The 26,039-nt window shown below is 53.9% G+C and overlaps 2 protein-coding genes across 4 annotated transcripts in view; both read left to right on the forward strand.

Annotated features, from left to right (window-relative positions):
* JUP (junction plakoglobin) overlaps positions 1-916 on the forward strand; it is a 24,150-nt gene extending 23,234 nt beyond the window's left edge. For all 3 annotated transcript variants that reach the window (XM_077779226.1, XM_077779228.1, XM_077779227.1), the window contains exon 15: positions 77-916. The gene's annotated coding sequence lies outside the window, so the exon portion shown is untranslated. The remainder of the gene's footprint in view (positions 1-76) is intronic.
* HAP1 (huntingtin associated protein 1) lies at positions 562-26,018 on the forward strand. Its single transcript, XM_077779134.1, is given in 17 exon segments — positions 562-576; positions 17,411-17,807; positions 17,810-17,953; positions 18,069-18,145; positions 18,975-19,106; positions 19,443-19,460; positions 19,462-19,636; positions 19,763-20,196; positions 20,275-20,341; positions 21,654-21,784; positions 22,226-22,245; positions 22,247-22,298; positions 22,662-22,664; positions 22,888-22,977; positions 23,240-23,303; positions 24,046-24,462; positions 25,627-26,018. Coding segments are annotated over 17 exon segments (2,271 nt in total). The 3' UTR covers positions 25,662-26,018.
* The last annotated feature ends 21 nt before the right edge of the window (positions 26,019-26,039 follow it).

Raw genomic sequence — 26,039 nt, forward strand, 5'->3', positions numbered from 1 at the left:
GGGGGCGACGTGGGGGGGGCAAGCTCCTGGGGGACACAGGCCTGCCCTGACCCCCCTGTGTCTGCCTCACCTCCAGGTGCGCTTCCTCATCTGAGAGGCTCTCCGTGCAGGCGATGGGGCGAGACGGAAAAGTGCCTGAGCCCAGGGGAGCAGGGCTGCGACTTCTCGCCGAACCCCACGCCTCCAGAGGTCCTCTGCAGGGTCTTTCTTGGGATGGTGATCTGCTCCTGCTTTTCTGTCCTGGGCCGTGGGTCCAGGGCCCGACACCCCCTCCCCACCTCTGTGGCCCCGGCACTAAAGCTTTAGACACAATCACCTGCTCTCTTCTTCGACCTGGCCATCACCCCCAACCCCCGACTCCCACCCCCAGCCCGGGCGACTTGACTCCGGCAGCCTGGGCCCCACAGAGCTTTGGTTCCTAACCTGGGCCTGATTTTCTCACCAAACTCCAGTCGAGCGACTGTTCTGAGTCCCTGGGGTGTCCAGGACCCAGGTTCAAGGCCCCAAATCACAGAATCCAAAGCTTGTCTTGAAAAGTTCAGGGACCGACAAGGAGATGGGATGGAGATGCGGAGAGTGAGTCCCCCACTCCAGGACACTGCCTGCTCCTCTCTCCAGGACACCCGACTGGATCTGGCCCCTTCCTGGGAGCTCGGGGGACAGCTCCCTGGCACCCCGGCCCACCCACTCCACCGCCCTAGCTGACTCCTGAGAAGTGCTCTTGGCTGACCCCTCTGGTGTGCGGTGAGGGGCTTTCTCTTCCCCTTCCTGTTTCGAACCCACCAGCACCCCCTGCACGTGGGTGTGGGGGGCTGCGGGAGGTCTCAGCGGAGAGTTTTATTATTATCGCTTTATGTTTTTGGTTATTGGTTTTTTTGTATAGACCAAAGCAAAGGAAATAAAACTAACACAGAGATCCAGGTGAGGCTGTGCGGGGCGAGGGTGGGATGGGGAGTTGGGGGCTCCCTCAGCAGCCCCACGCCTCCTTAGCTGGGTCCCATGTGCACTCATGACCACCTCGTGTGTGGGAAAGACACAGGGAGGGGAGCCAGGGAGAAAGGCGCACTTGCGGATCTGGAGTAGATTTGATGCACTGCACGCTCACAGGGCGCCATGTTGGAACCTTAGGGAGTAGGAGGGGCAAAGAGATGGCTGGAGGTGAGTCCCCGCTTCAGGGACACAGGCCTCGCTTTTTTCTCCAAGGGGCGACCTCCTCACTGGCCTCAGCCTCCAGCCCTGCCCTGGCCAGCCTTAATGTGCATTTATTTGGTGGATTTCTCCTGGGCGGGACACTTCCTACGGCCGGAGTCTGGGCCCCCTTTTGGTGTGTGGTGCCCACCTCCCTTCCGTCCCCTCAACCAGCATCCTCCCTGCTGGTTCTTGCCTCCCGATCTTTGTCCTTTGTCCATGCTGGTCCCTCTGCCCAGAAAGCCTTCCCCTGCTCACTCCCTGGGGTCCAGCTCAGCCCTCACTCCAGGAGCGCTGCCTCCTTCATCACGGTGCTCCCAGCCAGGCTGAGCTGGTGCCCCTTGTCTGCTCCCTAATGCCCCGTGCACACCATCATGTCACCCACCACACTACCGTTGGCTTACGTGACGGTTCCCCGCCCACATCCCCGAATTCCCCTTCCGGGGACAGCTAATTGCACCTACCCAGTCTGAGAACCTTTGGCACCTGGAAGTCAGGCAGTGGAGGGAGGCCACAGCCTCGTCCTCAGAGGATCCTGTGACACCAAGTCGGATGTGCTGGGGGCAGGGACAGCGAGCCCAACCGAGAGGCAGGTGTGGGGTGCAGGCAAGAGGCGATGAGATGCTGAGCCGAGCTCCGCTGAGGGGAGGGGACATCACAAGGACTTTTATGAACAATGCACTTCCTCTGTGCTCTGTGTTCAGGGCTGCTTGGGCGGCTCTAACAAAATACCACAGGTTGGGGGCTGGAAGTCCAAGATCAAGGTCCCAGCAGATGCCTGGTGAAAGCCTGCTGCTTGGCTGGTACAAGACAGCCGCCCCCGGACGTCCCCCGGACGTGTTCCCATGGGGCCTTGGTGCCTGCTTCTCACGGAGAGATCTCTCCCTCTTACAAGGGGGCTAATCCCATCATGGAGCCCCGCCCTCAAAACTTCATCTAAACCTAGTTACATCCCAAAGGGCCCACCTCTAAATATCACACTGGGGGCTAAGACTTCAACGTATGAATTTGGGGGGATGCAGACAGCCCTAACGGGGCCCTGGCAAGAACCACTCAGCTGGGGTAATTTGAGAATTTGGTACAGGGACAGTTTACAGAGGTGCGGGCAGGGAGAGAGAGAGGGACCGGCAAGAAAGAGGGCAGCACCCTGGGCTGATGATCGTGGCCTCTGGCAGGAAGGCAGCGAGTGCTTCTTGGGGTCAGGACTCTGAATGAGGGTCCTCATGGGGAAGTTCGTTCCTCTTACCAAGGCTCCCTGTTGGCCAAACTGGAGCCAAAACCATCAAACCTATCCATGTGGCCCATTTACATCACTGCTGCCCAGAGCAGAGTGGAGAGATCTGCAGAGGCCAGGGAATGGTAAGCTGGGCAACCCCAAGCTTTCCAAAAGGGAAGGAGGCGTCTTATAAGAAAGGATTAGCCTCTTAGGTCTCATAAGAGGCATTGAAGACAAGGGAAAGGGAAAGGGCAGTAAAGCACCAGTGTTAAGGGTTAATAGTAGGCATGATTGAGCTTTATAATAGGCACTGAGCTTCCTGGCAGCCTGGACACAAAGGGAAAGTTAAGCTAGTTAATCTCAATGAAGTGAGTTGACGCTTCTGGTTTTCCTGCAGGAGCTATCTGAGTCTTGTAACCTCGAGAAAATTAAATTTATGTCTCTGAACCTCAATTTCTTCATCTGTAAAATGGGGATAAGGCCTGTTCCTCCTACTGCATGTGAAGACCGGATGCAAGCACAGTCCAGGCATGAAGAAGGGGAAAATGCAAAAGTCTTTTTTTTTCCCCAAGAGGAGTTTTGCCTTTTTGTTTTTCCGGAAGGGTCATCTGCCCCCTAGAGACATTGGCAGGAAACTGCCACATGACCCTCCCTTGCTGCAAGGGAAGCTGGGAAACTGAAGATACAATCGGAATCCGGGTTCTAAAAGGAAGGAGGCCTGGAAGACAAGGGGCAGAGCTCCATTGCCTGCTGTGACTCGGAACCAGCTGCCCCCGCCAGCCCCTTCCTTTTATGCAGGCTTACTTGAGGGCGCACAGGAGTTGAGGGCTGCAGCAGAGGAGGCCCCCAGGAGGGAAAGTGCAAGCTTAGGTGATGCTGGCAGACTTGACTGCGTAGTCACGGCCAAGGAACCGGAAACCTGGCTCTGGTGGTCAGGGGAATGTCAGTGTCTGCCACTCACCACACTCAGCAGATCTACCCTGGTATCAACAGTACCGGTGGAAACCAACACTCACCTCTCACAATAGCAAGTGCCACACTGAAGGCAAGAGAGGCGGATCCAAGCCGCCCCTCCCCCCCCCCAAATGGCAATGAGCCAGAATGAGGGGCAGAATCCAACAAGGTGATGCTGCGGCTGACGACCTTCCTCTGCCCTACGGTCCTTCCAGCTCGACTTAGAATCAAATTGACATGAGGCAGATTAACAGGAAATCAAATTTAATAGCTATACGTATGGGCGGTCCCCTCAGACATGAACTTCCAAAGCTGATGAGGCAACAAGAGGCTTATCTGAGCTGAGGACAGAGGAAGGGTCTGGGGGTAAAAAGGGAAGAACGCTCATTAGCAGGAAGGTGAGAGGAGATGTTTGGAAAAACAAGGTTGCCCAATTATGCAGATAAGATTCTTAGGTGAAGCTCTCTTTTTGGTACAGGCTCTCCTTTTTAATGCAAATTTTGGCAGCTGAGTGGGAGGCTGGGAGCCTTTCCTGCATCTGCTGGGTTTTAATTACTTAAAAAAAAAAATTTTTTTTTAAGTTTATTTACTTTGAGAGGAGGAGAGAAAACGGTCAAGCGGGGAAGTTGCAGAGAGAGAGAGAAAGAGAGAATCCCAAGCAGGTTCTGCACTGGCAGTGCAGAGCCCAACGCGGGACTTGAACTGCCAGATCCTGAAGTTGGGAACTTAACCGATGAAGCCACCCTGACACTCCATGCTGGGTTTTAATTACTTTTAACACGAAATACTCTTTATGCCCAAGTGGTCCATCTAGCGGCAGACTGCCCTTGGCCGCTACGGTGGATTTCAGTATCACATTTTCAGGGGGCACCCGGTTGGGTCAGCTGGTGGAGCATGTGACCATTGGTTCCTACATTGGGCATACAGATCACTTAAAAAAAACCCAACAATCTTAAAAAAATCAAGTTATCAAAATAAGTTATCATCTGTGAACCTAAAACTACTCTTAAAAATAGTCTGTTGGGGGTCAACTGGGTGGCTCAGTCGGTTAAGTGTCTGACTTCTGCTCAGGTAATGATCTCTCAGTTTGTGAGTTCAAGGCCTGCATCGGGCTCTGTGCTGACAGCTCAGAGCCTGGATCCTGCTTAGGATTCTGTCTTGCTCTCTCTCTCTCTCTGCCCTTCCCCCACTCATGCTCTGTCTCTGTCTCTCAAAAATCAATAAATATTAACAAATTAAAAAAAAATACAGTCTGTCAATTTAAAAAAAAGTTATTCAGCAACAAAAAATGTTTTTAAAGTAAGTATTAAGGAGGTGCCTGGCTGGCTCAGTCAGTGGAGCATGTGACTCTTGATCTTGAGGTTGTAAATTCAAGCTCCACATTGGGTGTAGAGATTACTTAAACATAAAATCTTTTAAAAAATAATTAAAACACTAAAAATGATGTGTTACAACTAAAAAAAAAAAGTAAAACACGCCCATACAACCTCATCCCAAAAGCATGTGAGTTGGCTAAAAAGATACAATCAATATGATAAAATAACTAGCTGGGAAATAATTAGATGGAGTCTTAAATCCTATGTTTTGATCCAAAAACATCTCCGCACGTATATGTAGAGGGGCACCTGGGTGGCTCACCCCCTGAAAATATGGGGAGGGGCACCTGGGTGGCTCAGTCACCGACTGAGTCACCGACTGAGTCGTCCGACTTCGGCTCAGGTTGTGATTTCTCAGTTTGTGAGTTCAAGCCCCGTGTCCGGCTCTGTGCTGACAGCTGAGCCTGGAGCCTGCTTTGGATTCTTCTCTCTCTCAAAAATAAACATTAAAAAATTTTTTTTAAATAGAAAAGAAAATATGGGGCAATTTGGTAACACCCAGGACGTGTGGGAAAGATTTGAGATATGCAGTTGGCTCCCGGTTCACAATAATCGCTAGTACAACGAAGCTGTGGAAAACAGGTCCGAATGCAATCCGGGTCTGTACTGATAGGAGCATCCTGTCTCTGGAAGGAACAAGAACACTCTCCATTGGCTAGACTCATGGGTCACTCGCCCATTCAATCACCCAGTGCTTCCTAAGGACCTGCTCTCTGCCAGGCTTTGCTCAAGGCCCTGGGGCTAGAGCTGCCCCACATCTCATCTTCCCGTTGAAACAGTAAAGCAAGGCAAGCACAGAGTGCGCATGTGCATAGGCGCCCGCGTGGGTTCAGCGAGCCCGTGGAGGGCGTGGCGATGTTTGAGTGGCCTTGCCTTTCAAATAAGGAGGTGTTCGATGGGCATCATGGAAGATACCTGGGCCGGATTTCTGGCAGTGGCAACAACCAAAGATGTGAAAGCTGAGCACAGAGTTCGAGAGATGACAGCGGCTTGGAGAGATGAGAGCGTGAAACAGGCTGGAAAATGCGGCAAAAGTCAGGGAGTGGAGGGCTTTGTGTGTCTGGGCAAAGTGTGTGAACGAACTGGATCGTGGATAAGAAGGGTTGGGCTTTGTGGAAGGCAGGTGTGACCCTGCCTGAAGGGTGTGGTTTTCTGTCCTAGGGTCGTTCAGGGACAGCCGTCCTAGCAATCCTAATCAGACCCATCACTGGCTGAGCTTTCTCCGTGCTGAGCCTGTGCCAGGCGACATCCTCACGGCAACTGAGGTTGGAGATATTTGCCTCTCATTTTACTTTTGAGGCCCAAGAAATTCAGGTGACATTGTTAATTTTTTAAAATGTTTATTTTTGAGAGAGAGAGAAACAGACAGACATACAGACAGAACATGAGAAAGGGAGGGCAGAGAGAGATGGAGACAGAATTGGAAGCCGACTCCAGGCTCTGAGACGTCAGCACAGAGTCCGGTGTGGGGCTGGAACTCACGAGCAGCAAGATCATGACCGGAGCTGAAGTTGGATGCTCAATCTACTGAGCCACCCAGGCGCCCAGGTGACATTTTTAGTAATAATGTGAACATCAGCAGTTGTCACTTGCTGAGCCCTTGGTAGGTGCTAAGTGCTTTACTGTGTAATCTCTTACAAGCCCTGTGAGGCATGTAAAATGAAGGTAAATTATATATGGTGAGGCTGCCGAGATTCAGAGAAATTAGGTGATGTTTGGAAGGCAGCACAGCTTGTGAGAGCCAGAGCTTGGATTTGGATGCAGAATGCCTGACGTTTAGTCCCATGGCTCTTTGCCGTCTCCCGCCTCCACCTTCTGCGTCCAGCCCACCATCCTTGGCAGGTCTGGGGCATGAGATCAGAGAGGGTGGGGTTCAGGCCTGGCTGGAGGAGGGGGAGCCCAGAGAAGAGCAAACTAGCAGAACACCTGTCTGGTGTGCACAGAGCACAAGAGGGTGCAGCCTCATTTGGAGGATCCCTCGAGGGCATAGCCGGAAACAGAAAGTGGGATTGGGTGTGGGGGTGTGAATTACAAAGAGGAAGATTTAATTCTTTTTTTTCTCTTAATGTTTTATTTATTTCTGAGAGAGAGAGAGACAGTGTGAGCAGGGGAGGGTCAGAGAGAGAGGGAGACACAGAATCTGAAGCAGGCTCCAGGCTCTGAGCTGTCAGTACAGAGCCCGACATGGGGCTTGAACCCACAAACCGTGAGATCATGACCTGAGCCGAAGTCGGATGCTTAACTGACTGAGCCACCCAGGCGCCCCAGGAGGAAGATTTAATTCTAAGCAGAAGTCTCAAGGAAGCCCTTTCTAGAATAAGGGCTATCTAGAAGTGCCTGTTTCTCATCTATAAAACAGTAATATATATATTTTTTTCGGGTGATGATGAAATGAAATAACGTATATGAAGCATAGACTAGCTGGGGCTCAGTGAATTTGTGTTTCTCCCTCCTGTGCTGTCTCCCGACTCATGAATTGTTCCCAGAAGGTCTCAGAGTCTAGACATGGACCCAAGGATCAGAAGGCGTCACGGAGTCTGGTGACAGGAGTCAGGCAGGGAAGGGCTCCTCGGTCTTCCCCCTGAACGTGGAGGCAGCTGAGGGAGGCCCAAGGGCAGTAAAATGTCTTCCAGGCTCGCCACCATTGTCTGCCCAGCAGGCTGGACGCAGCTGGTTGCCTTTCCCTCCCTGACACTGCGAGCTGTGGCTCCCTCCACCTGGCTCCCAGCTGCTTCCTGGGGACCCCCTCCCCCCGCAGGCCAGGGCAGGCCCTGTGACCCACCACCTGCAGATAGCTCCTATCCCACTTAGGCCTCTGAGCTAGTGCCTGGAGGAAGTGAGTGGGGGCTGGGCTGAGGGGTTCTAAGCGAGAAGAGGGGAGGGGACTATGCTGCAGTCCCTTAACACGGCCCACCCCCTGAGGGTCTGCTGTCCATGTGCCCCTGGGTTGTTTCCTGGTGGGGCCCACCCGTGTTGGGGAGTGTGGAGCACTGTCCAGAGTCCAGGGACACAGACTCTCCTGACTGGGCAAGTCTCTCTGGAGTCTTTGGGGACCACTCCCTGCCCCCCACTCACACCCAGACTCACCCAGAGAACCCATCATGGTTCACTCGACAGGTACCGTGTGCTTACTTACCCTAATTAGAGCCCTAAGGATACAGAAGTGCCCTCTGCGTTAAATCATTATCTCATAAGTAACAGAATCTTACACTGTGAACAGTGAGAGGCAGGAAGATGCCAGGAGAGGCATCCCTTCTGGGAGCCTGGAGGGCTTCTCAGAGGAGGAGGCGCCCTCAGCAGGAGAGTGGGAGACAAGGTGGAGGGAGCCTGCAGCCTATGTGGGTAGCAAGCGGCGGGTGGTCGGGGAAGACAGGAGCCCCCAGGTGGGAGGGAGCGCAAGGGGGTAGGGTGAGGTTGGAGTGGAGGAAATTGCCATCCTCTAGGACCCCGGCCAACCTGGCTAGAGCCCCGCCCCCACCATCACCGCTGGTACTTTCTCTCTGCTGCCTCTCTGGCTTCTTTCCTTCCCCTGTCCCGACCAGCGGGGGCCTAGGAACCCAGAGGACACCAGGTGAGGAGCTTAGGCCCCCAGCATGCACACTTCCTCACCCCAGGCCCCAGAGAGGCTCAGGGGGCTTGGTGCCTAGGAGTCTGGGCAGGGTCTGGGAGAAGGAGTAAAGGAAAGGAGGCCTGACATTGTGGAGGTGCCTGGGCACTAGTGGGGAAGAGACACCCGGAGAGAGAGGAGGGCCCCTGGGAGAACAACAGGAGAAGCTCAGGAGTGGGGGAGGGGGGGAAGCGGCACCCCTGTCCCATTCTGAGGGCACTTCCCTCTGCCCTGTGCCTGGTCTGATGCAGAAAGTGGGCCTGGTGTCTGGCCTCGTCCAGACCCCAGGCCGACTGTCAAGGGCTCTTGCCATGGGGTAGCCTGTCCTTGGTTCATTTTCAGGGTCAGGCTAGGGGAGGCGGCCTGAGCCTGTGTCCTGTCTGAGTAACTGTACTGCCAAGTTCATGGGTGCGGTGGGTCTCGAGCCCCCTCCTGTCCTCTCTCTGATTCAGCAGGGGTCAGTGGGTTCATACTGGAGGAAGGGCAGGAGGTCTAGGGTTTCTGTTCTGCCGGCCTGTCTGGTTAGAGCGGCAGCAGGGTGTGGAGGGGAACAAGGCTGACCGGCACCACTGGGAGGGGACTGCTGGGTGTCCTGGGCAGCCCTGGGCTGTGGCAGATGTCCATCAGCCAGGCCAAAGTGCTTGTGGAGTGACCAGGGGGCTGACCTTTGGCTTCTCCATCTGTAAAATGAAGTCACCATCCCTACTCTGCCTCTTTTGTGGGGTCACAGATCTGCGGGTGAAGGGCTGGATGGGGGTACGGGGTATGTGGGCCAACACTGCCCTCTGGTGGCTCTAGCTAGAGTTGCTTTGCACTGGTGCGGGGACCTAGAGGGTGCAGTCAACGGGGAGCCTGCAAGGTCCCCTTCATCTCTGTATCCTCCATTCCACTTTCTTCTTCTTCACCCCAAACTTCTCAGGGGCCTCAGGGCTGCTGTCTCATGGGCAGGGATAATCCAACTCAGCAAACATCCATTCAGCAGGAATGGAATGGGCCCCTATTTCATGTCCCCTGCTGTGCATGGAGCTGCAGAGATGTCCAAGGCACAGTGAGACTGACCAGGAAGCTGGAGGCTAGTGAGGGAGCGGCTTGGCAGAGCTGAAGAAGTGTGGACAGGTGACCCTGTCGTGGCCACTCCTGAGGTTCTCCAGTCTCACCGTCCACAGCAAACCTGGGGGTTGGGTTGTGTCTCCTTCCAACTTTTTGCTGACAAAGGAACCATAGAAAATATGCATGCTGGAGCACTGAGGAGAATGGATTTGGTTACCAATGTTCGTCCACTCCCACAATGATCTCAGGATGATCCCTGGGCTCTGGGTTCTGTCTTTTGCATTAGTTTTCTCTTCCCCGCCGGGACATCCCCATCAGCACATACACATGTCGTCACATTGCTCATCCTTAAATGCTTTTTTTTTTTTTTAAGTTTATTTATTTAAGTAATCTCTATACCCAACGTGGGGTTTGAACTCACGATCCTGAGATCAGGAGCTGCAGGCTCTTCCCACTGAGCCAGCCAGGCGCCCCTTATCTCTCATCCTTAAACCACCTTCTCTAGTGCCTGTGTTGTCTTTCAGTGACTGTTCTCTTTCAGCTCCCCTTGGCTGCAAAACTCTTTAATAGTTTTCTATATTCTTGGTCCTCACTCCATCACCCCCCATTACTTCTTCGCCCTTCTCAGTCCCTCTCACCGCTGTCTCTCCACTGAGATTGTCCATGGTTGCCAAGGTTGTCCATGGCCTCCATCTTGTGTCCTCATCAACACAGGTGGCGCTTTCTCCTTGAAACACTTTCTCTGGAGCCCAGCTTTCCCTTGGTTTACCTCTTCTTCACGGTCCCATCCATCTCGGTTGCTTTGGTGACTCTTCCTCCTCTTCCCGCCGTCTACATACTGAGGGGTTAACCCTGGGTCCCCTTATGTACCTACAATCAGTCTCTCAGGGACCTCACCTAGTCCCATGATTTTACATTCTCATCATAGAGCAATGAGTCCTCAGTTGAAGTGTCCAGCCCCCATTTCTCCCCTATGCTCAGATTGATATATCCAGTTGTTATATTTATATATCCAGCTGGGATAAACCCAACTTGTTGTGTATCCATTTGGATAACTTAATAAGCATTTTGGATTCAACTTATTTAAAACTGAACTCCTGGGGCACCTGGCTGGCTCAATTGGTAAAGCGCGTGACTCTTGATCTCAGGATCATGAGTTCAAGCCCCACATTGGATGTGGAGCCTACTAAAAAAAAAAAAAAAAGGATGTTTAGATAAATCTGAACTCCTGATTTTCTCTACCAAAGCTGATTTTCCCTCAGTTTTCCTCCTCTTGGTGGACGGCAGCTCTCTCTGGCCCAAACAGTTGGAGTCATCCTTGACTTTTCTCCTTCACACTCTTCATCCAATCCTTCAGCAAGTCCTATGGCTTTACCTTCAGGATTAGGCTTCCAATTCAACGTCTATCCAAATAGATGGAGTAGCTGGTACCACATTTCCCTCCTGCAGAAGACAACTAGAAAACTGGATAAAATGCCTGAAACAATGGTTTTAAGGCATTGAACAATAAGCATCACAGGACTGTGGTCTCAGAGAGAAACAAATAAGGTGAGTCCTATGATGCCCTTGGATATCTATCTAGAGGCAGTTTCTAAAGGCAGTACAGGAAGTGGGAACCCAAGCAGACTCTGGTGTCTCACTGACTTGCAGGGACAGAGGTCAGAGTTCAGGGAGGCTGCAATTTGTAGAACAGATTTTTCCCAGGAGGAGAGAGCCATGCAGTTCTGAACAAGTCCCAGAAACCTACAGAGGAATGTTCTTGAGTCTTTGGTTGAATACAAAACTGTAGGTGGGTAGGGTGAGATTCCATGAGGCTGAAAAGAATATCTACTGGGGAAAGAACAACTCCCAGGAAGCTGTAAGCGAATTCCCAGAGCTCACACAGGGCTGGGAGATGTTTAGGTTTTGTTCAGCCAGTGAGGAGAGTCCTCATTGAATATGTGGGGCATTCAGTAGACCCTCTGGAAAGACTACTCCTTCCTAATAGGGCTAAAATATCTCTAGAATAAAAACCTTTCTGGGTCTGCCCTGCAAAACTTTAAAAACAACTCTTTTTTTTTTAAACATTTTTTAAAAAATTTTTAATGTTTTATTTATTTTTAGGAGAGAGAGAGACAGCGTGAGCAGGGGAGGGTCAGAGAGAGAGGGAGTCACAGACTGAAACAGGCTCCAGGCTCTGAGGTAGCAGTCAGCACAGAGCCCGACGCGGGGCTCGAACCCACGAACCGCGAGATCATGACCTAAGCGAAAGTCGGACGCTTAACCGACTAAGCCACCCAGGCGCCCCTAAAAACAACTCTTAAGCAGATCGAGCTGATCCACAATAACTTAACTGCCTGGCAAGAGGAAACCCAACAAAGGAAGATAACAAAATGGTGGCTCAGCAATGTAACATCCACAATATATCCAGCCTCCAAAAGATTATGAAGCATGAAAGATGCAGAAAATGTGACCTGTAACCAGGAGAAAAATCAGTCGATAAAACAGACCCATAAATGACAGAGATGATGGCAGAGAAAGACTTCTAAAAATTCCTTACAGCTAAGTATAAGGATGTAAAAAAATATATGAGTATAATGAGGAGACAAATGGAAGATGCTAGAGATCCAGGCTCTAGATCTAGCATGGGATCAGAAATGAAAAGTTCCTGAATGGCTTAAAAGGAGGTTTAAAAAGGTCAGTGGAGGGACACCTGGCTGGCTCAGTCAGTAGAGCATGTGACTCTTGATCTTGGGGTTGTAAGTCTGAGCCCCAATTTGGATGTAGAGATTCCTGAAAAATAATGTCTTTAAAAAAATAATCAGTGGACTTGAAGATAGACCAATTGCAACAACTGAAACTGAAGGACAGAGAGAAAAAGGCTGGAAAATGAAAATGAACAGAGCCTTAGTGCCTGTGGTTCAGTATCAAGTGGCCTAACATACATGTAATTGAAAGCTCAGAAGTGGGGCTCAGAAAAAAGTATTTAAAGAATAAAAGTTGATGGGGCACCTGGGTGGCTCAGTCTGTTGAGTGTCCAACTTCGGCTCAGGTCATGATCTCAGGGTTTGTGAGTTCTAGCCCCACACTGGGCTTGTTGCTGTCAGCCTGTTGGTGCAGAACCTGCTTTAGATCCTTTGTCCCCCTCTCTCTGCCCCCCTTGACTTGTGCTCTCCCCTCCCCACCAAAATAAAAATAAATATTAAAAAAAGATATGAGTTGAAAATTTTCCAAATTTTGATCAAAGCTATATGCCCTCAAATCTAAGAAGCTCAGTCAGCCCCAAGAAGGATAAAGAAAAATCCTACTGAGGCACCTGGGTGGCTCAGTCGGTTGAGCGGCCGACTTTGGCTCAGGTCATGATCTCACGGTTTGTGGGTTTGAGCCCTGCATTGGGCTCTGTGCTGACAGCTAGCTCAGAGCCTGGAGCCTGCTTCGGATTCTGTATCTCCCTCTCTCTCTGACCCTCCCCTGCTCACGCTGTCTCTCTCTCTCTCTCTCTCTGTCAGAAATAAATAAAACGTTAAAAAAATTTATAAAAAGAAAAATCCTAAGATACATCATGATTAAATTAATGAAATCCAGTGATGTAGAGACAAAATGTATCTATTTATTTATTTTTTAGAGAGTTCTTTTTTTTTTAATTTTTAATGTTTATTTATTTTTGAGAGAGACAGAGCATGAATGGGGGAAAGGCAGAGAAAGAGGGAGAGACAGAATCTGAAAGAGGCTCCAGGCTCTGAGCTATCAGCACAGAGCCTGACGTGGGGCTGGAACCCAGGAACCATGAGATCATGACCTGAGCCGCAGTTGGATGCTTAGCCAACTGAGCCACCCAGGCGCTCCGAAAAGAAAAAATTTAAAGGTACACAGGGGGAAAAAAGACAAATTATATTTAAGGAAATAAAGAGAAAAATGAATTTGAGTCTCAATTGAGATGTTCTATAAGAATAAAATGCACTCAATTCATTATTAAAAATGTAAAATATAATCTTATTAATAATTTTATGTTGATTACATGTTGAAATGATAATATTTTGGGGATATTGGATTAAATACAATATTATTGTTATTTTTTATTTTATTTTGGTGTTTATCTTTATTTATTTATTTTTTTAATGTTGTATTTATTTCTAGGAGAGAGAGAGAGAGACAGCGTGAGCAGGGGAGGGTCAGAGAGAGAGGGAGTCACAGACTGAAACAGGCTCCAGGCTCTGAGCTGGCAGTCAGCACAGAGCCCAACGCGGGGCTCGAACCCACGAACTGCGAGATCATGACCTAAGCGAAAGTCGGACGCTTAACCGACTAAGTCACCCAGGCACCCCTTGGTGTTTATTTTTGAAAGAGAGAGAGAGAGAGAGAGCATGAGCAGGGGAGGGGCAGAGAGAGAGGGAGACACAGAATCTGAAGCAGGCTCCAGGCTCTGAGCTGTCAGCACAGAGCCTGACGTGGGGCTGGAACCCAGGAACCATGAGATCATGATCTGAGCCAAAGTTGGACCTTAACCGACTGAGCCACCCAAGCACCATTATTATTATTATTTTAAATGTCTATTTATTTATTTTGACAGAGAGAGAGAGAGAGAGCAAGTGCAGGTGAGCCTGAGTGGAGGAGGGGCAGAGGGAGAGGAAATCTTATTCTTTGTGACTATACTAAAAACCACTGAATGGACACTTTTATTTTATTTTATTTTATTTTATTTACAATTATATTTTTCAGCAATCTCTATGCCCAACGTGGGGCTTGAGCTCACAACCCTGAGATTAAGAGTCACATGCTCCACTGACTAAGCCAGCCAAGTGCCTTAGGCTACTTTTAAATGGTGAATTTTATGGCATGTGAATTATATCTCAAGAAAGCTGGTGGGTTTTGTTATTGTTGTTCTGTTTTGTTTTTAGAGAGGGATAGGGTTGTTATGGTCTAAGTGTTTGTGTCCCCCTGCAATTCCTGTTGAAATCCAAACCCCCAGTGCGATGGTGTTAGGAGGTGGGGCCTTTTGGAGGTGATTGGGGCTTGAGTGGGGAGCCCTCCTGCATGGGAGCCGGTGGGCTTCTAAAAGAAGCCTCAGGGAGCTCCCACAGCCCTTCCACCATGTGACGACCACAGTGGGAAGATAAGACAGCACCTGGGTGGTTCAGCAGGTGAAGCATCTGACTCTTGATTTCAGCTCAGGTCATGATCTCATGGTTCATGAGATAGAGCCCTGTGTGGGGCTCTGCGCTGACAGTGCGGAGCCTGCTTGGGATTCTCTCTCTCCCTCTCTCTCTGCCCCTCCTTCGTGGGCATGCTCCCACACACACTCTCTCAAAATAAATAAATAAACATTAAAAAAAAAGAAAAAAAGACAGCAGTCTATGGGCCAGGAGTCAGAGCTCTCACTAGACACTGAATCTGCGGGCACCTTGATCTTGGACTTCCAGCCTCCAGAACTCCGAGAAACAGTTTATAAGTCACCTAGTCTATGGCAACTTATTAAAGCAGTCTGAGGGGACTAAGATGCCCCTACTGTCTGTCTACTGTCAGCCAATCAGCCAGAGCCGTCCTGTTACACTTAAGTTGGAGGACACCACTCTGATGACAAGCCTTCTGCTGGCTCAGGTGATGTCCGGTGCCCGGGGTCTGCTGCTCCCTTTCTGACCGCACCACCACCTGCAATCCTCTGCGCATTTCAGCCGCTAGGCCCTCCTTCTCTGGTCTCAAGCCTTTGCTTTTGCTGTTGTTTCTCACCCTCTTTCCCTGCCCTATCCTTCCCTTCGTTCCCTGCTTCTTCGTTCCGTAATTGTTCGGCCCATTGCACGTGGGCCCTGGGAGGGCAAAGATCTTTGTGTGTTTTGTCCACGGGCATGTCCCCAACAGCTGTCACAGTGCCTGGCTTCCAGTGCTTCGTATATGTTTGTTGAGTGAATAAGGATGGATAATTTAGGGGGACTAAACAGTGGAGATGAGAGAAGAAATGAAGGCAACAAATATTGAGGTTGCTCGAGATTGGAACCGTGAAACAGGGCAGCACGTGAGAACGTGGGGGTGGTCGTGGATCTTGGATGCCTCCTCTTCTTATCCCAGGCCTCTGGCATGAGCACCCCCTCAATAGTTTGGGAGAAGTGTTGGCTCTGGGTGGGAGGAGGGGAGGAAAGGAGGCAGCAGGGGGCCAGAGGGCAGAGGTTGGGAGGGGCCTGAGTTCCATAGGGTGGGGGAGGGGAACTCAGGGGAACCACTTCTTACTCCCCTACCCCGAGGGGGCCAGATGTAGAGCCAGTATTTTAGAAATAGCATACATAACTAATGAAGACTGGCCCTCTGATCAACAAGCAGATAATTCCCCATGGGGCTGACGGGGGTGGGGGTGCATGGAGGATTTGGTGGCCCGCCAGGGAGGTGAACTGGCACCAGGGTTCACTCTCCAATCAGGAATGAGAAACACTGGCTCTTGAGGAGAGAGAGGCTGCCTTGTGACAGGCAGGAGTTGGCTGTGAAGGCTGGGGGCACAGGCTGAGATGGAGATTACTAAGTGGTTAATGATTTCTCCTCTCCCACCCACCCAGACCACCCTGTCAGATAGGTACTTTCCAATTTCCTCATAGCTCCTTGTCTGTGTGTTTTGAAAAAAATTCACCGCACTATGACTGTCTTACTTGTTTTCTCATCTATTTACTTCCCTTTCTCAACTCTAAACTCCAGGAGAGCCAGGATCTAGCTTCTCTTGTTCCCTGCTCTAGTCTGAGAGTCTAGTACAGTGCCCGATATATACAGAAGGCACTCAATAAATATTCGTCAAAGGAAAGAATGGACCCAGATGGAAGAAAACGTTCTTATCACAATGCTTCTCCCTGGGAGGCCTTGGGGACAGGGCAGGCTGCTCTTCTTTCTTGGGTTGTGTCTCTTGTTCCATGAAGTGTCACAGACACCTGGCTCCTAAGGCACTTTGTTAGCCTGAGGAACCTCTGTCCTAGGTGCAGTCCCTGGGTGAAAGCCCTTGTCCTGGGCTCAAGCTTGGAGTGGTGGCTGTGGGGAAGGGGGTCCCAGAATTCCTGAGAGATGGATTCATGTGGTGGGGGCAGGGGCGAGTATCACCACAATCTAGAAAAGAGGATGAATCTAGAATAATCTAGAAGAGAGGATGAGAATCTTCAGCAAGAGGGGCTGAAGAGCAGACTGCACATTTGAGAAATATTTAGGAGGTAAATTAAGTAGGACAGGTGATTGTTTGGTTACTGAAGGGAAAAAACTTGGGGCACCAAGAATGATCCTAAGGCTTTAAATGAATTAGTGTCATGGACACCTGGGTGGCTCAGTCCATTAGGCATCCAACTCTTGATTTTGGTCAGGTCATGATCTCACAGTTTCCTGAGTTCGAGCCCCCTGTCAGCCTCTATGCTGACAGCTTGGAGCCTGCTTGGGATTCCCTCTCTCTCTCCTCTCTCTGTCCCTCCCCTGCACTATCTCTCAAAATAAATAAGCATAAAAAAAAAAAGAATTCGTGCCATTACCATCTCTTTGGGGGCTTGCAGGTTATTCCAGTCTAAAGGCACAGAAATGCCCGCCCCCCCCCCCTGCTGCCCCGCCCAGCTCATTCAGGACTTGGGGCCCACCTCCCGTGGTGCACTGCGGAAGGGGCGCAGGTCCGGGATTGGAGGTAGACACACTCTGAGCACTGCCGGCCACCGGATAAGGGACGCTCTGGGGCCACAGGGGACGAGGTCGGAGGAGTCTTCACCGAAGACCTCTAAGCTGTGTCTGCAGGAAGAACAGGTGTTTGCCAGGGTGGAAGGCGGTGGCCGAAGTGAATGAGGGCTGGAGGTAAAGCACCGGGAAAGGTAGAAATAAGAAAGAGGGCTGTCAAGCGGCTGGGGCACGGACGCGGGAGTGAGCGCGAGGATCACTGTGTGACGCGCCTGACTGGGCCCCGCGTTCAAACAGTCCTGGGATCTGGAATCATCTCCCAGCTACCGGGGAAAGCACAGCACTGCGCTACTTCCCCGATCATATCCAGGGAGGGCAGCCGGCAACCCCTGAGGGGGTTGAGGGAGGCCTTGCCCGTAGGTAGGGACCTCCGAAGTCTCTGTGCCGGAATTCCTGGGGAGCTGCGACTTTGAGCAGAACCATTCTCCGGAGGTGGAGAGGAGAGGAGAAACCCTGAACTCGGAACCAAGCCCACGGAACCGGCTGCAACCGCCACTCGACTCTCTCCTTGTTCTGAATTTTTGCGCTCCGCTCCGCCACCTCCGTCCCTTCGCGCGCGACCCCCAGTCCCGGGCACCACTGGTTGTTTCCTGGCGACCCCCTCCCGCGCGTGGTACGGCCCGACGGGCGCCTTCTGCAGGCGCAGGTTATAAAGGCAGGCCTGAGGCGCAGACTCCGCATCCAAGGTGCGCCCCGCAAGAGTCCGGGCACAGCCTCGCGGGGCACCGGTCCAGAACCGGGGATCCAGCGGGAGTCACCCCGCACCCCCACCTGCAGCCAGTTGCGCTCCAGAGCCCTCCGCGCAGCCTGCAGCCGCCCCTGCGCAGCNGCGCCCCGTCCCCTCTAGCACTCGGTCTCACCCTTCCGCCCACTTGCGATATCACTGTCTGCGGTGCCTGTTCGGTCTCCTCTTGCCCATTTTCTCTAACCTTCTGTCGTCCCCTGATTGCTGTTGGTGAGTCAGGTCGGCGCACCCGCCGGCTTGGCTTCCCCGTTTTGCGCGCCTGTTGCTCCGCAGATCTGCGCGCTCTCAGGACCCCCTCCTCAGTCAGCCGCAGTGCCTGGGGGGCCGGGGGTGCAGGAGGGCGCTGCCCGGTGCGCTCTGAGCCTGCGCTGGCCCCCGCGCCACGCTGGGGAGGGGGGCGGGCGGAGGGGAGGCTTTGTCGACCTTTTGGCTGCCGGTGTCCAAGCCCGGCTGGTCCCAGCCTAGGGGTGGTCGGGGCCTCCGCTTTCTTCCCCTGGTGTCCTCTCCGGGGTCTCGGGAGACCCTGGATTAGGGCTAGAGGCTCAGGAACCCCTATGCAGTGCCGGAGGAGTCCCTTCCTCGTCGCCACACGCAACAAGTGCAGGGTGGGTGACTGCGTCTGTTGTGTGACCCAGGAGGCCCTCTGGCTGAGGGGAGATGAGTCCGCGGCTGTTCTTCCGCTAGCCGCCACATTCCCCTAGTGCCAGGGACCCAGGCGTCCTGAGAACTCATTTCCACCCGAGCTTGGAGGACTGCGATCCCTTTACCTCACCCAGGCCCCTCCAGAGCACAAGAGTCCGTTTGGCCCTGGGAGCAGGGAACGGCTGCTGAGTACTGGGGTGTCTGGAGAGAATAGCGGGGGCAGGAAGGGAGCTATCTTGTCCCCGACTCTTGTTGTTGAGGGAGAACTGAGACAGGGCAGGAAACAGTGGGATGTGGGGTAGCATACGCCCCCCTTTTCCCAACTTGGTCTCCACTCCCGCTTTTTAAAAAAAAATTTTTTTTAAATGTTTTATTTATTTCTAGGAGAGAGAGAGAGACAGCGTGAGCAGGGGAGGGTCAGAGAGAGAGGGAGTCACAGACTCTGAAACAGGCTCCAGGCTCTGAGCTGGCAGTCAGCACAGAGCCCGACGCGGGGCTCGAACCCACGAGCTGTGAGATCATGATCCAAGCGAAAGTCGGACGCTTAACCGACTAAGCCACCCAGGCGCCCCCTCCACTCCCGCTTTTGCAGAGCTGTGTCCCCACCGACCCCCGCCAGTCAAGATCACCCAAGAAGATGTCAAAGTGATGTTAAATTTGCTAGAGGAGGCATGGACTGACTTCCCTGTCCCGCCGGCCTGAGCCAGGCCTCTGTTTTAATTCCGCCCTGGAGGGGTAGGAGTCTTATCTTTTTTTCTGCTTGATTATTTCTCTCGGGGCCAAGCTGGGGGTCCCTCTTATGGAAGGCAGGTATATGGAGGATGTCCAGGCTGGAACTGCTCTTAGAGCCATCTGGTCTGATCTGCTCTTTTCCAGAAGGGGAAGCTGAGTCAGGCCCCGCAGTGGGCCAAAGGCAGGTCCTTTTCTAGTACCCTGGAAAACTAGGGTGTGGGGAGGGGTTCCCCTAGTGGCCTGGCTTCCCTTTGCCCCCTGTGTACTCCCTAGCTTCTCCCACCTGTCTGGGGGACCTCATAAAACAGGAAAGTATTCCCCATGGATGGGGGGTCCTCTGCAGAGAGAGTGGGTCCTAAATACAGTGGCTCGCATTGGCCGGTCTCTGGTGAGATGGAACAGTGTTCTGATGGAGGAGAACAGCAAACTGGAAGCCGTGCTCGGCTCAGCCAGGGAGGAGGTAACCAGTGGGGAGGAGGGGAGGGGGTGTCATCTCAGACCTACTTACAGTCCCCCCTAGCCCCTCACGCCGTCCCTGGACCTGTGCTCGCCCCCACCTTGGTTCCAACGGGGTCCCTCTCCCCCACTGCCAGATTTTACGCCTCGACACCAGGTGAGCTTGCGAGATGACCTCCTTCAGCTCTACTCTGACTCTGAGGAGGAGCAGGAGGAGGAGGAAGAAGAGGAGGAAGAGGAAGAGCACAGCATGATCATTCCTATGGAGCCCCTGAGTCGTGAGTGTCCTGCCTTGTCACCTGGGCAGCGCCTTCTCCGTACCTCAGTTTCCCTGTTTGCAAACAGGAACGCTGACGGTGTATCTGCTGGCAGGATCGCTGAGGCTGATGGAGAGCACCACGCTGAGCCCGGGTGGGCAGACCCTGGGTGGCCTGGGACCTGGGTCCCGCACCCCTTGAACCCTGACTCCCATCGCTGTCACCCCTAGGACTTCTCAGCGACAGGGTCGCTGCCCTACTGCCCTCAGCGGGCAGCCCCGCAGGAGGAGGAGAATGAGCAGCTGAAAGAGGAGGTGAGCATATGGGAAGAGGGCACATCCACGGCCAGGGGCCGTTGACTCCCCTGCCCCTTCCTCTCTCCCTCCCTCCAGGCCTCTCAACTCGACACCCTCGAGGAGGAGGAGCAGATGCTCATCCTGGACTGTGTGGAGCGGTTTTGTCCGTGAAGTTGTACCTTGAGGAAGAGGGAAGAACTCAGAGCTCGGAGTTTGGAGACCTGAGTTCGAGTCCCCACTCTGAACTTCTTAGCTGTGTGAGCTTGGACGCGTTCCTTGACCTCCCTGAACCTTCATCTTTAGCAGGGGGAGGTACGTTCTCAGTGTGGACCTCTCCGGGGACACAGCTGAGAACCTGCATTGAGTACACTGTAAAAAGCTCTACAGAGGCCCCGGGGCCCCTCCAAGCCTATGGCCTTTTGTTATTTAGGGCATGAGAAGGAGGGGCCTGGAAGCAAGGAAACCAGGAGCTGCCAGAGACCAGGCACTGAGGCCCTGGGGCCGGACCAGGGCTCTGCTGCCACCGGGAGTTTCTGAAGAAGAGGGAGGCACAGTGTTGTCCCTGAGGAGCTCAGGTCTGGCTGTGAGAGGCAGACAACAGAGGGCACCGGCTGAACTCATGCTGCTCCCCTCCCCCCAGGCCTGCCCTTCCTTCCCCCTGGCTCCTCAGCTCCCCCCTTGGCCCCACGGGTCCCCAGGCCCCTGACATAGGAACTGGTTCCTAAGTTCTGTTGCTTCCGCCTCCTCAGAGAGGCTCAAGTGTCCTTCCTCCTCCTCACCTCCCTGCCTCTAGCTCAGGCCCCTTCTTGCCTGGTCTCCCAGCCTGGATTGCTGCCCTTCTGGGTCATTCTGCACAAGCCCAAATAAGTTTTCTAAAACCACACCTGACCACATCGCCCTCTGCCTAAAACGCCAAGCTTCCCGTTGGCCTTAGGGTAGCCTCAGACCACAACCCCCCCCCCCAACAGCCCCAACGATCTGGGCCCTGCCCAGTGTCCGAGCCCTCCCTCCCAGTGTCCTGTGATTGTCCCTGAGCCTCTCCACACCCCGTCTGGGCCTTGTTTGCCCTTCTGTGCCTGGCTGAGGCCCGCTCGCCCTGCAGGGGTCCTAGCTTTGCAGCCCTGGTAAGGCTGGACCGGGCGCCGCAGCTGCGACCCCCAGGGCGCCCATTATACTCGCTCCCTCAGAGCCCAGCTACGCACCGGCGGGGGCTCCTTGCCCATCACTTTCCCCACTGGACTTGAGCCCCGTGTGTGCTGGAACCAGGTCCTGCAGACTGATCACCCAGGGCCTTGCTCTGTGTCAGTCAACAAACATTTACTGAAAAGAAGACCGAGTGAGGAAGGTGAGTCCTGCAAACCCAGAGCCCTCCGCAGGAGCTGAGGGGTGGGGTGGACAGAGGCGTCGGGAGGGCCGGACTGGTCCCCGAAGGCCAAGGGAGCCGGCGCTGACCTTCTGTCCCCGCTTGTCCCCAGCTGAGGCCAGCCAGCAGATGGCTGAGCTGTCAGAGGTGCTGGCGCTCAGGATGGAGAACCAGGACCAGCAGCAGAGGGAAGTCACCCAGCTGCAGGCCTGGGTCCCGAAGCGGCAGCAACGCTGCCGGTCTGTGCATCGGGGTGTGCCCAGGGCTCCCTCCCGTCATGGCCCCGCAACACCCAGGCCCCCTCTCCTCCCTGTCCCCGCCTCCTGGGGCTCTTGAGCTCAGGCCAGGCCCCAGACCCATCTCTGCGTCAGAGTCTGAGTTGGAGGGGTCTCAGAGAGTCCTCATTCTGCCCTCTTGTTGTCCCAGGGAGGAGACCAGGTCCCAGAGAGGGTCACGGGATGTTCCAGAAACCAGGCCACGTGACTCTCCTGCCTTATGTGGCCTCATTCTTTTTTTTTTTTTTTNTTAACCGACTGAACCACCCAGGTGCCCCTTATGTGGCCTCATTCTATGTGACTTCGTACTTAAAGGGCTGCCAAAGCCTGACCCATGTGCCTGGGAAGGCCTGCCGGATGTGAGGGGGTGCTTGGGGGTACGGTGCTCACCAGGCTTGGCTCTTTCCAGTATGGGGCTGAGACCGAGAAGGCAGCAGCAGCTGGCTTCGGAGAAGGTCATCCAGATGCAGCTCCAGGATGAGGTGGGGCTCCCCTTGACTCCTGCCCCGGCCCTTGAGAGACCCTGGCCCAGTGCAGGGATGAGCTCGGGGCCCTTGGTCAGCTGCCTGACTTTCTGGAAGGGGGGGACTGGGTCTGTCCCTTTGCACACTCTCAGCGTCAGGCACGGGACTTGGCAGGTAGCATCTGAGTGGAGTAGAGTCCAGGGACCTACCTGGGGGCACCCTGCTTGTCATTATGCGCATCAGGGTCTGGGCCTCTCGCTTCTTAGCCCCTTGGGAAAGGGTGGGCCTGGGTCTCAGCGGAACCTGTATGTGGCTTCCTAGCTGCACGCCCTGCGGGAGAAGTGCCCGGAGCACGGGGACATGCTGACCCAGGCTCAGGAGGAGGTGGAGACCCTCCGCCAGCAAGCGCCGGTGTCCACTAGCCCTGTCACCCAAGCACATACACTGTACCTCTAGTAAGGACCCCCGGCCACCCGCCTTTTGCCTCTGTGTGCTTGTGCCTTAGCCCCGCTGGCTGATTTCCAGCCTTAGTCCCTTTCTGTGCCTGGAAGTAGGGGGCTGGAGCTCTGTGGGGATCCCCTGGTAATCCCCTCTCTCCACCACGGAGGCCCTTCCTGGTTTTCGGGACACCCTGGCTGGGGAGCCCAGGAGGTCTGTAAGGAGGATTATCTCAGACCAGGTGTTTTTTTATGGAAAGGTGCACTGCTGGGGCCCCCGGGCCCTTGCCTGACCCACACTCACTTTCCCAGATTGGGGAGGGGGTTTGCTTCTGACCTTCATTCACTCCTGGCGCCCCTTGTTTGCAGCCCGAGCCCCTCCCCCTCCCCCCCTTTTCTCTGTCCACATGTCTGGGCCCGTCATTTCTTCCCAGGAGTTTTTCACATGTTGGGGCCCCAGGGACTTTGGGGTTTTAGCTAATGTTGCTTTGGGACAGTGAAGGCCCTTATCTCTGTTGAAAGAATCCTGGAACGACTGAGGAGGAGGGCATGTCACAGCTGAGGAGGAGGACATGTCACAGCTGGGGTAAGCTGGCTAGGGGCCCCCCCATCAGCTGCCCTCACTTTTCAGCAGTCAGACAACCACCTGCAGTCCTGCTGCCCTAGAGAAGGCCTTGTGCTCTGGGCCCGCTGGGCTGAGTTGTTCTGGAAGGGGCTGCTCCCTTTTCCTTCAGATCTTGCTCCATAGGTGGCCACGTGATTTAGGCTGTTCCAAGTGGGGACCGAAGCCTTTCCTTCACCTTGACAGAGGCTGAGAGTAAAGGAGCACTGGCCTAGGAGCTGGAAACATTTGGGACTGAGTCCCAACGTGGTCCCTTTATTGGCTGTGTGTCCTTGGGCAAGTGGCTTGAACTGTCTGAGCCTTACTAAGATGGATTTGTTCCTATGGCAACTGGCTGTGGGATGGGCTGTAACAGTTAAATCATGGAGGGGAGCAGAAGGAATATTATTCTTGCTGGTCTGTTCTGTGCAGTAGGGTGAAGGCGGGGTGACCGTCCTTCCTACCCGGTGCCTGGGCTGGGTGTTTGAAGCCTTGAGGCTGGTACCCAGTTCCCTTTTCTCCTGGCTGGGACAGAACTGGGGAGTAGCCATCAGATCTATGTGTAGACTGGGACAGAGAGCAGGAGAGCTCCTCAAGCCTGGTGGCTGGAGATGTCCTAGGGGCGGGTGGAGGAGGGGGGCTGGGGACTCTGCCTGGGGTTGGCTCTCAGCAGGCACAGAAAGACTTTCCCGTCTCCCTGCTCAGATACAGGCTGTGCTGCAGTGAGGCTCCCTGAGGGAGCAGGACCGGGGGTTCGAGGCTGAGAAGGGGTTGCCGACAGCAGAGGATTTTGTGGCGGAAGATTGTGTGTCTGAGGAGGAGCTGGGGACCACAGAAGAGGTGGCGTCAGCTGAGGAGGGGGCGACAGAAGAGGCAGAACTGGTGTCTGAGGAGGCTGAGGCCTGGGAGGAGGTGGAGCCGGAGCTGGATGAGGCAATGCAGAGGACCATGGTGACCTCAGCCTTGCAGGCCAGCGGCTTGGGACCCTCTCATCTAAACATGAAACGTGTCCTCCAGCAGCTGGCTAACTGGCGGCAGGCACGGTATGGTCGGCAGCTGAGGCAGAAGATGCTCCAGAAAGGTGAGTGCTCCCGCAGGGGCCGCCCTCCAGCCAGCCTGAAGAGCTACAGATCAGCAATGAAAGGTGAGGGTAGGTGAGCACCCCAAGTGCTCACTTACCCCAGCTTGGCCTCACGAGTGTGGTGATTTGCATGGAATTTGCATATTATTTGCATAGGGGTCTCCAGGTTCCTTCAATGGGAACTATGGCCCCAGGACTCATTTCTGTAGAATTTGCATAGGATTCCAGATCTCTACCCCTTTTTCTCCCAGGGTATGAAGGCTGAAGGTTAAGACCAGGGACTGCAGTCCCCCACTGTGCCTCACCTCCCGGTCTCTGCTGCCCCCTTCTCCCTGTCTCCCACTCTGCCACCGGATCCCCAAGGCTCCTCAGCCCTGCAGTAGGTATAGGGAGCAGGCTCAGAGCAGCAGCTCGGGTGCTGATCCAGCCCTTTCAGAGGCTAGGGGAGGACTGGGCCAACCACCCTCCCAGGGCTTGGGAGAAAGAGGGGTATTCTGGGGCCACCCAGGCCACTGGGACAAAGGCCTCTGCCAGCAAGGATCACAGTTGGACCAGTCCCCTGGCTGAGTCTGAAGATAGGCTGGGTCTCCTCCAGGGTGCTGGGGGAGTGCGTCAGGGTCTCCTCTCCCCAGCTGGAAGCCCCAAGGTTTGGGAGCTGCATCTGCCTTCTGTCCCAGTGAACCTGGGCTGGGGCTTGAGGACCCAAGCCCTGCTTTCAAGGAGCTCACAGACACACCAGAGGTGATTTCATGACTGGCACTGTTTCCTTTAGTTCTCGCACTCCTGTAGGGAGCTGTTACCAGCCCCCTTTGTCAGGTGAGAAAACTGAGGTTCAGAGAGCTAAAGCAACTCATTTAAGGTCACATAGCTAGCGTGGGTCTGAGCCTGTTCTGCTCACTACTCTGCTAGAATTTTTCCTGGCCTGTCCCTCCCCTCTGACCCTGTCCTGGCGCCTGCCTGGCCTGTTTATCAGCTGTGAAATTTGTTGCCTTACCATTATACGTGGACTTCCCCCACTCCAATGGCCGTTTGGTCACTGCTGGGCAGCCTCATCAGGGTGGCCATGTAAGGTTGTGCAGTTTGTAAACTGAACAGTGACCTCTTGGCCGGCCAGTGGGCAGCTCGCAAAACTATCAGTTTTGGCTGCTTTTCTGATACAGCGACAAGGCCTCGGCCCCTGCCTGCTGGCCAAGCCCTCAGTTCCTATCCACTCCCTTTCTCTTTCAGGCTTTGCTCTTTCCCAGCAGCCTGCAGAAGCCTGAGGCCCCTCCCTCAGCTGCCTGGCCAAGTCCCACCTACCCCAGGCCCTCCTTCCCATCCTCCCAAACAGGACCCCCTCTGTCTGTCACCAGCCTGCCTTCTGTCCTGATGAACCTGGGCTGGGGCTTGAGGACCCAAGCCTCGACCCTTTGCAGAGATAGGGGGCCCTCGTTCTGCTGCTGGTGCAAAAGCTAGTTCAGGTGCCAGAACATTCTAGATGTTCTGCCCTTTCCCACTCTACGTCTAAACAGCTGGAGTGTTTCTGCCCCCACTTCAGTCTGGCCCTGTTCCCTGCTGTGCTGCTCACTCTCCTGTTGCGTGTCAGCCTGTGCACCTGCTGGTGCAGGAAATAAAGGACCTGTGCACAACCTGGCCTGGAC

This window comes from Crocuta crocuta, unplaced genomic scaffold, assembly GCF_008692635.1.
Source record: "Crocuta crocuta isolate KB4526 unplaced genomic scaffold, BGI_CrCroc_1.0 scaffold68, whole genome shotgun sequence".
Taxonomy (NCBI): domain Eukaryota; kingdom Metazoa; phylum Chordata; class Mammalia; order Carnivora; family Hyaenidae; genus Crocuta; species Crocuta crocuta.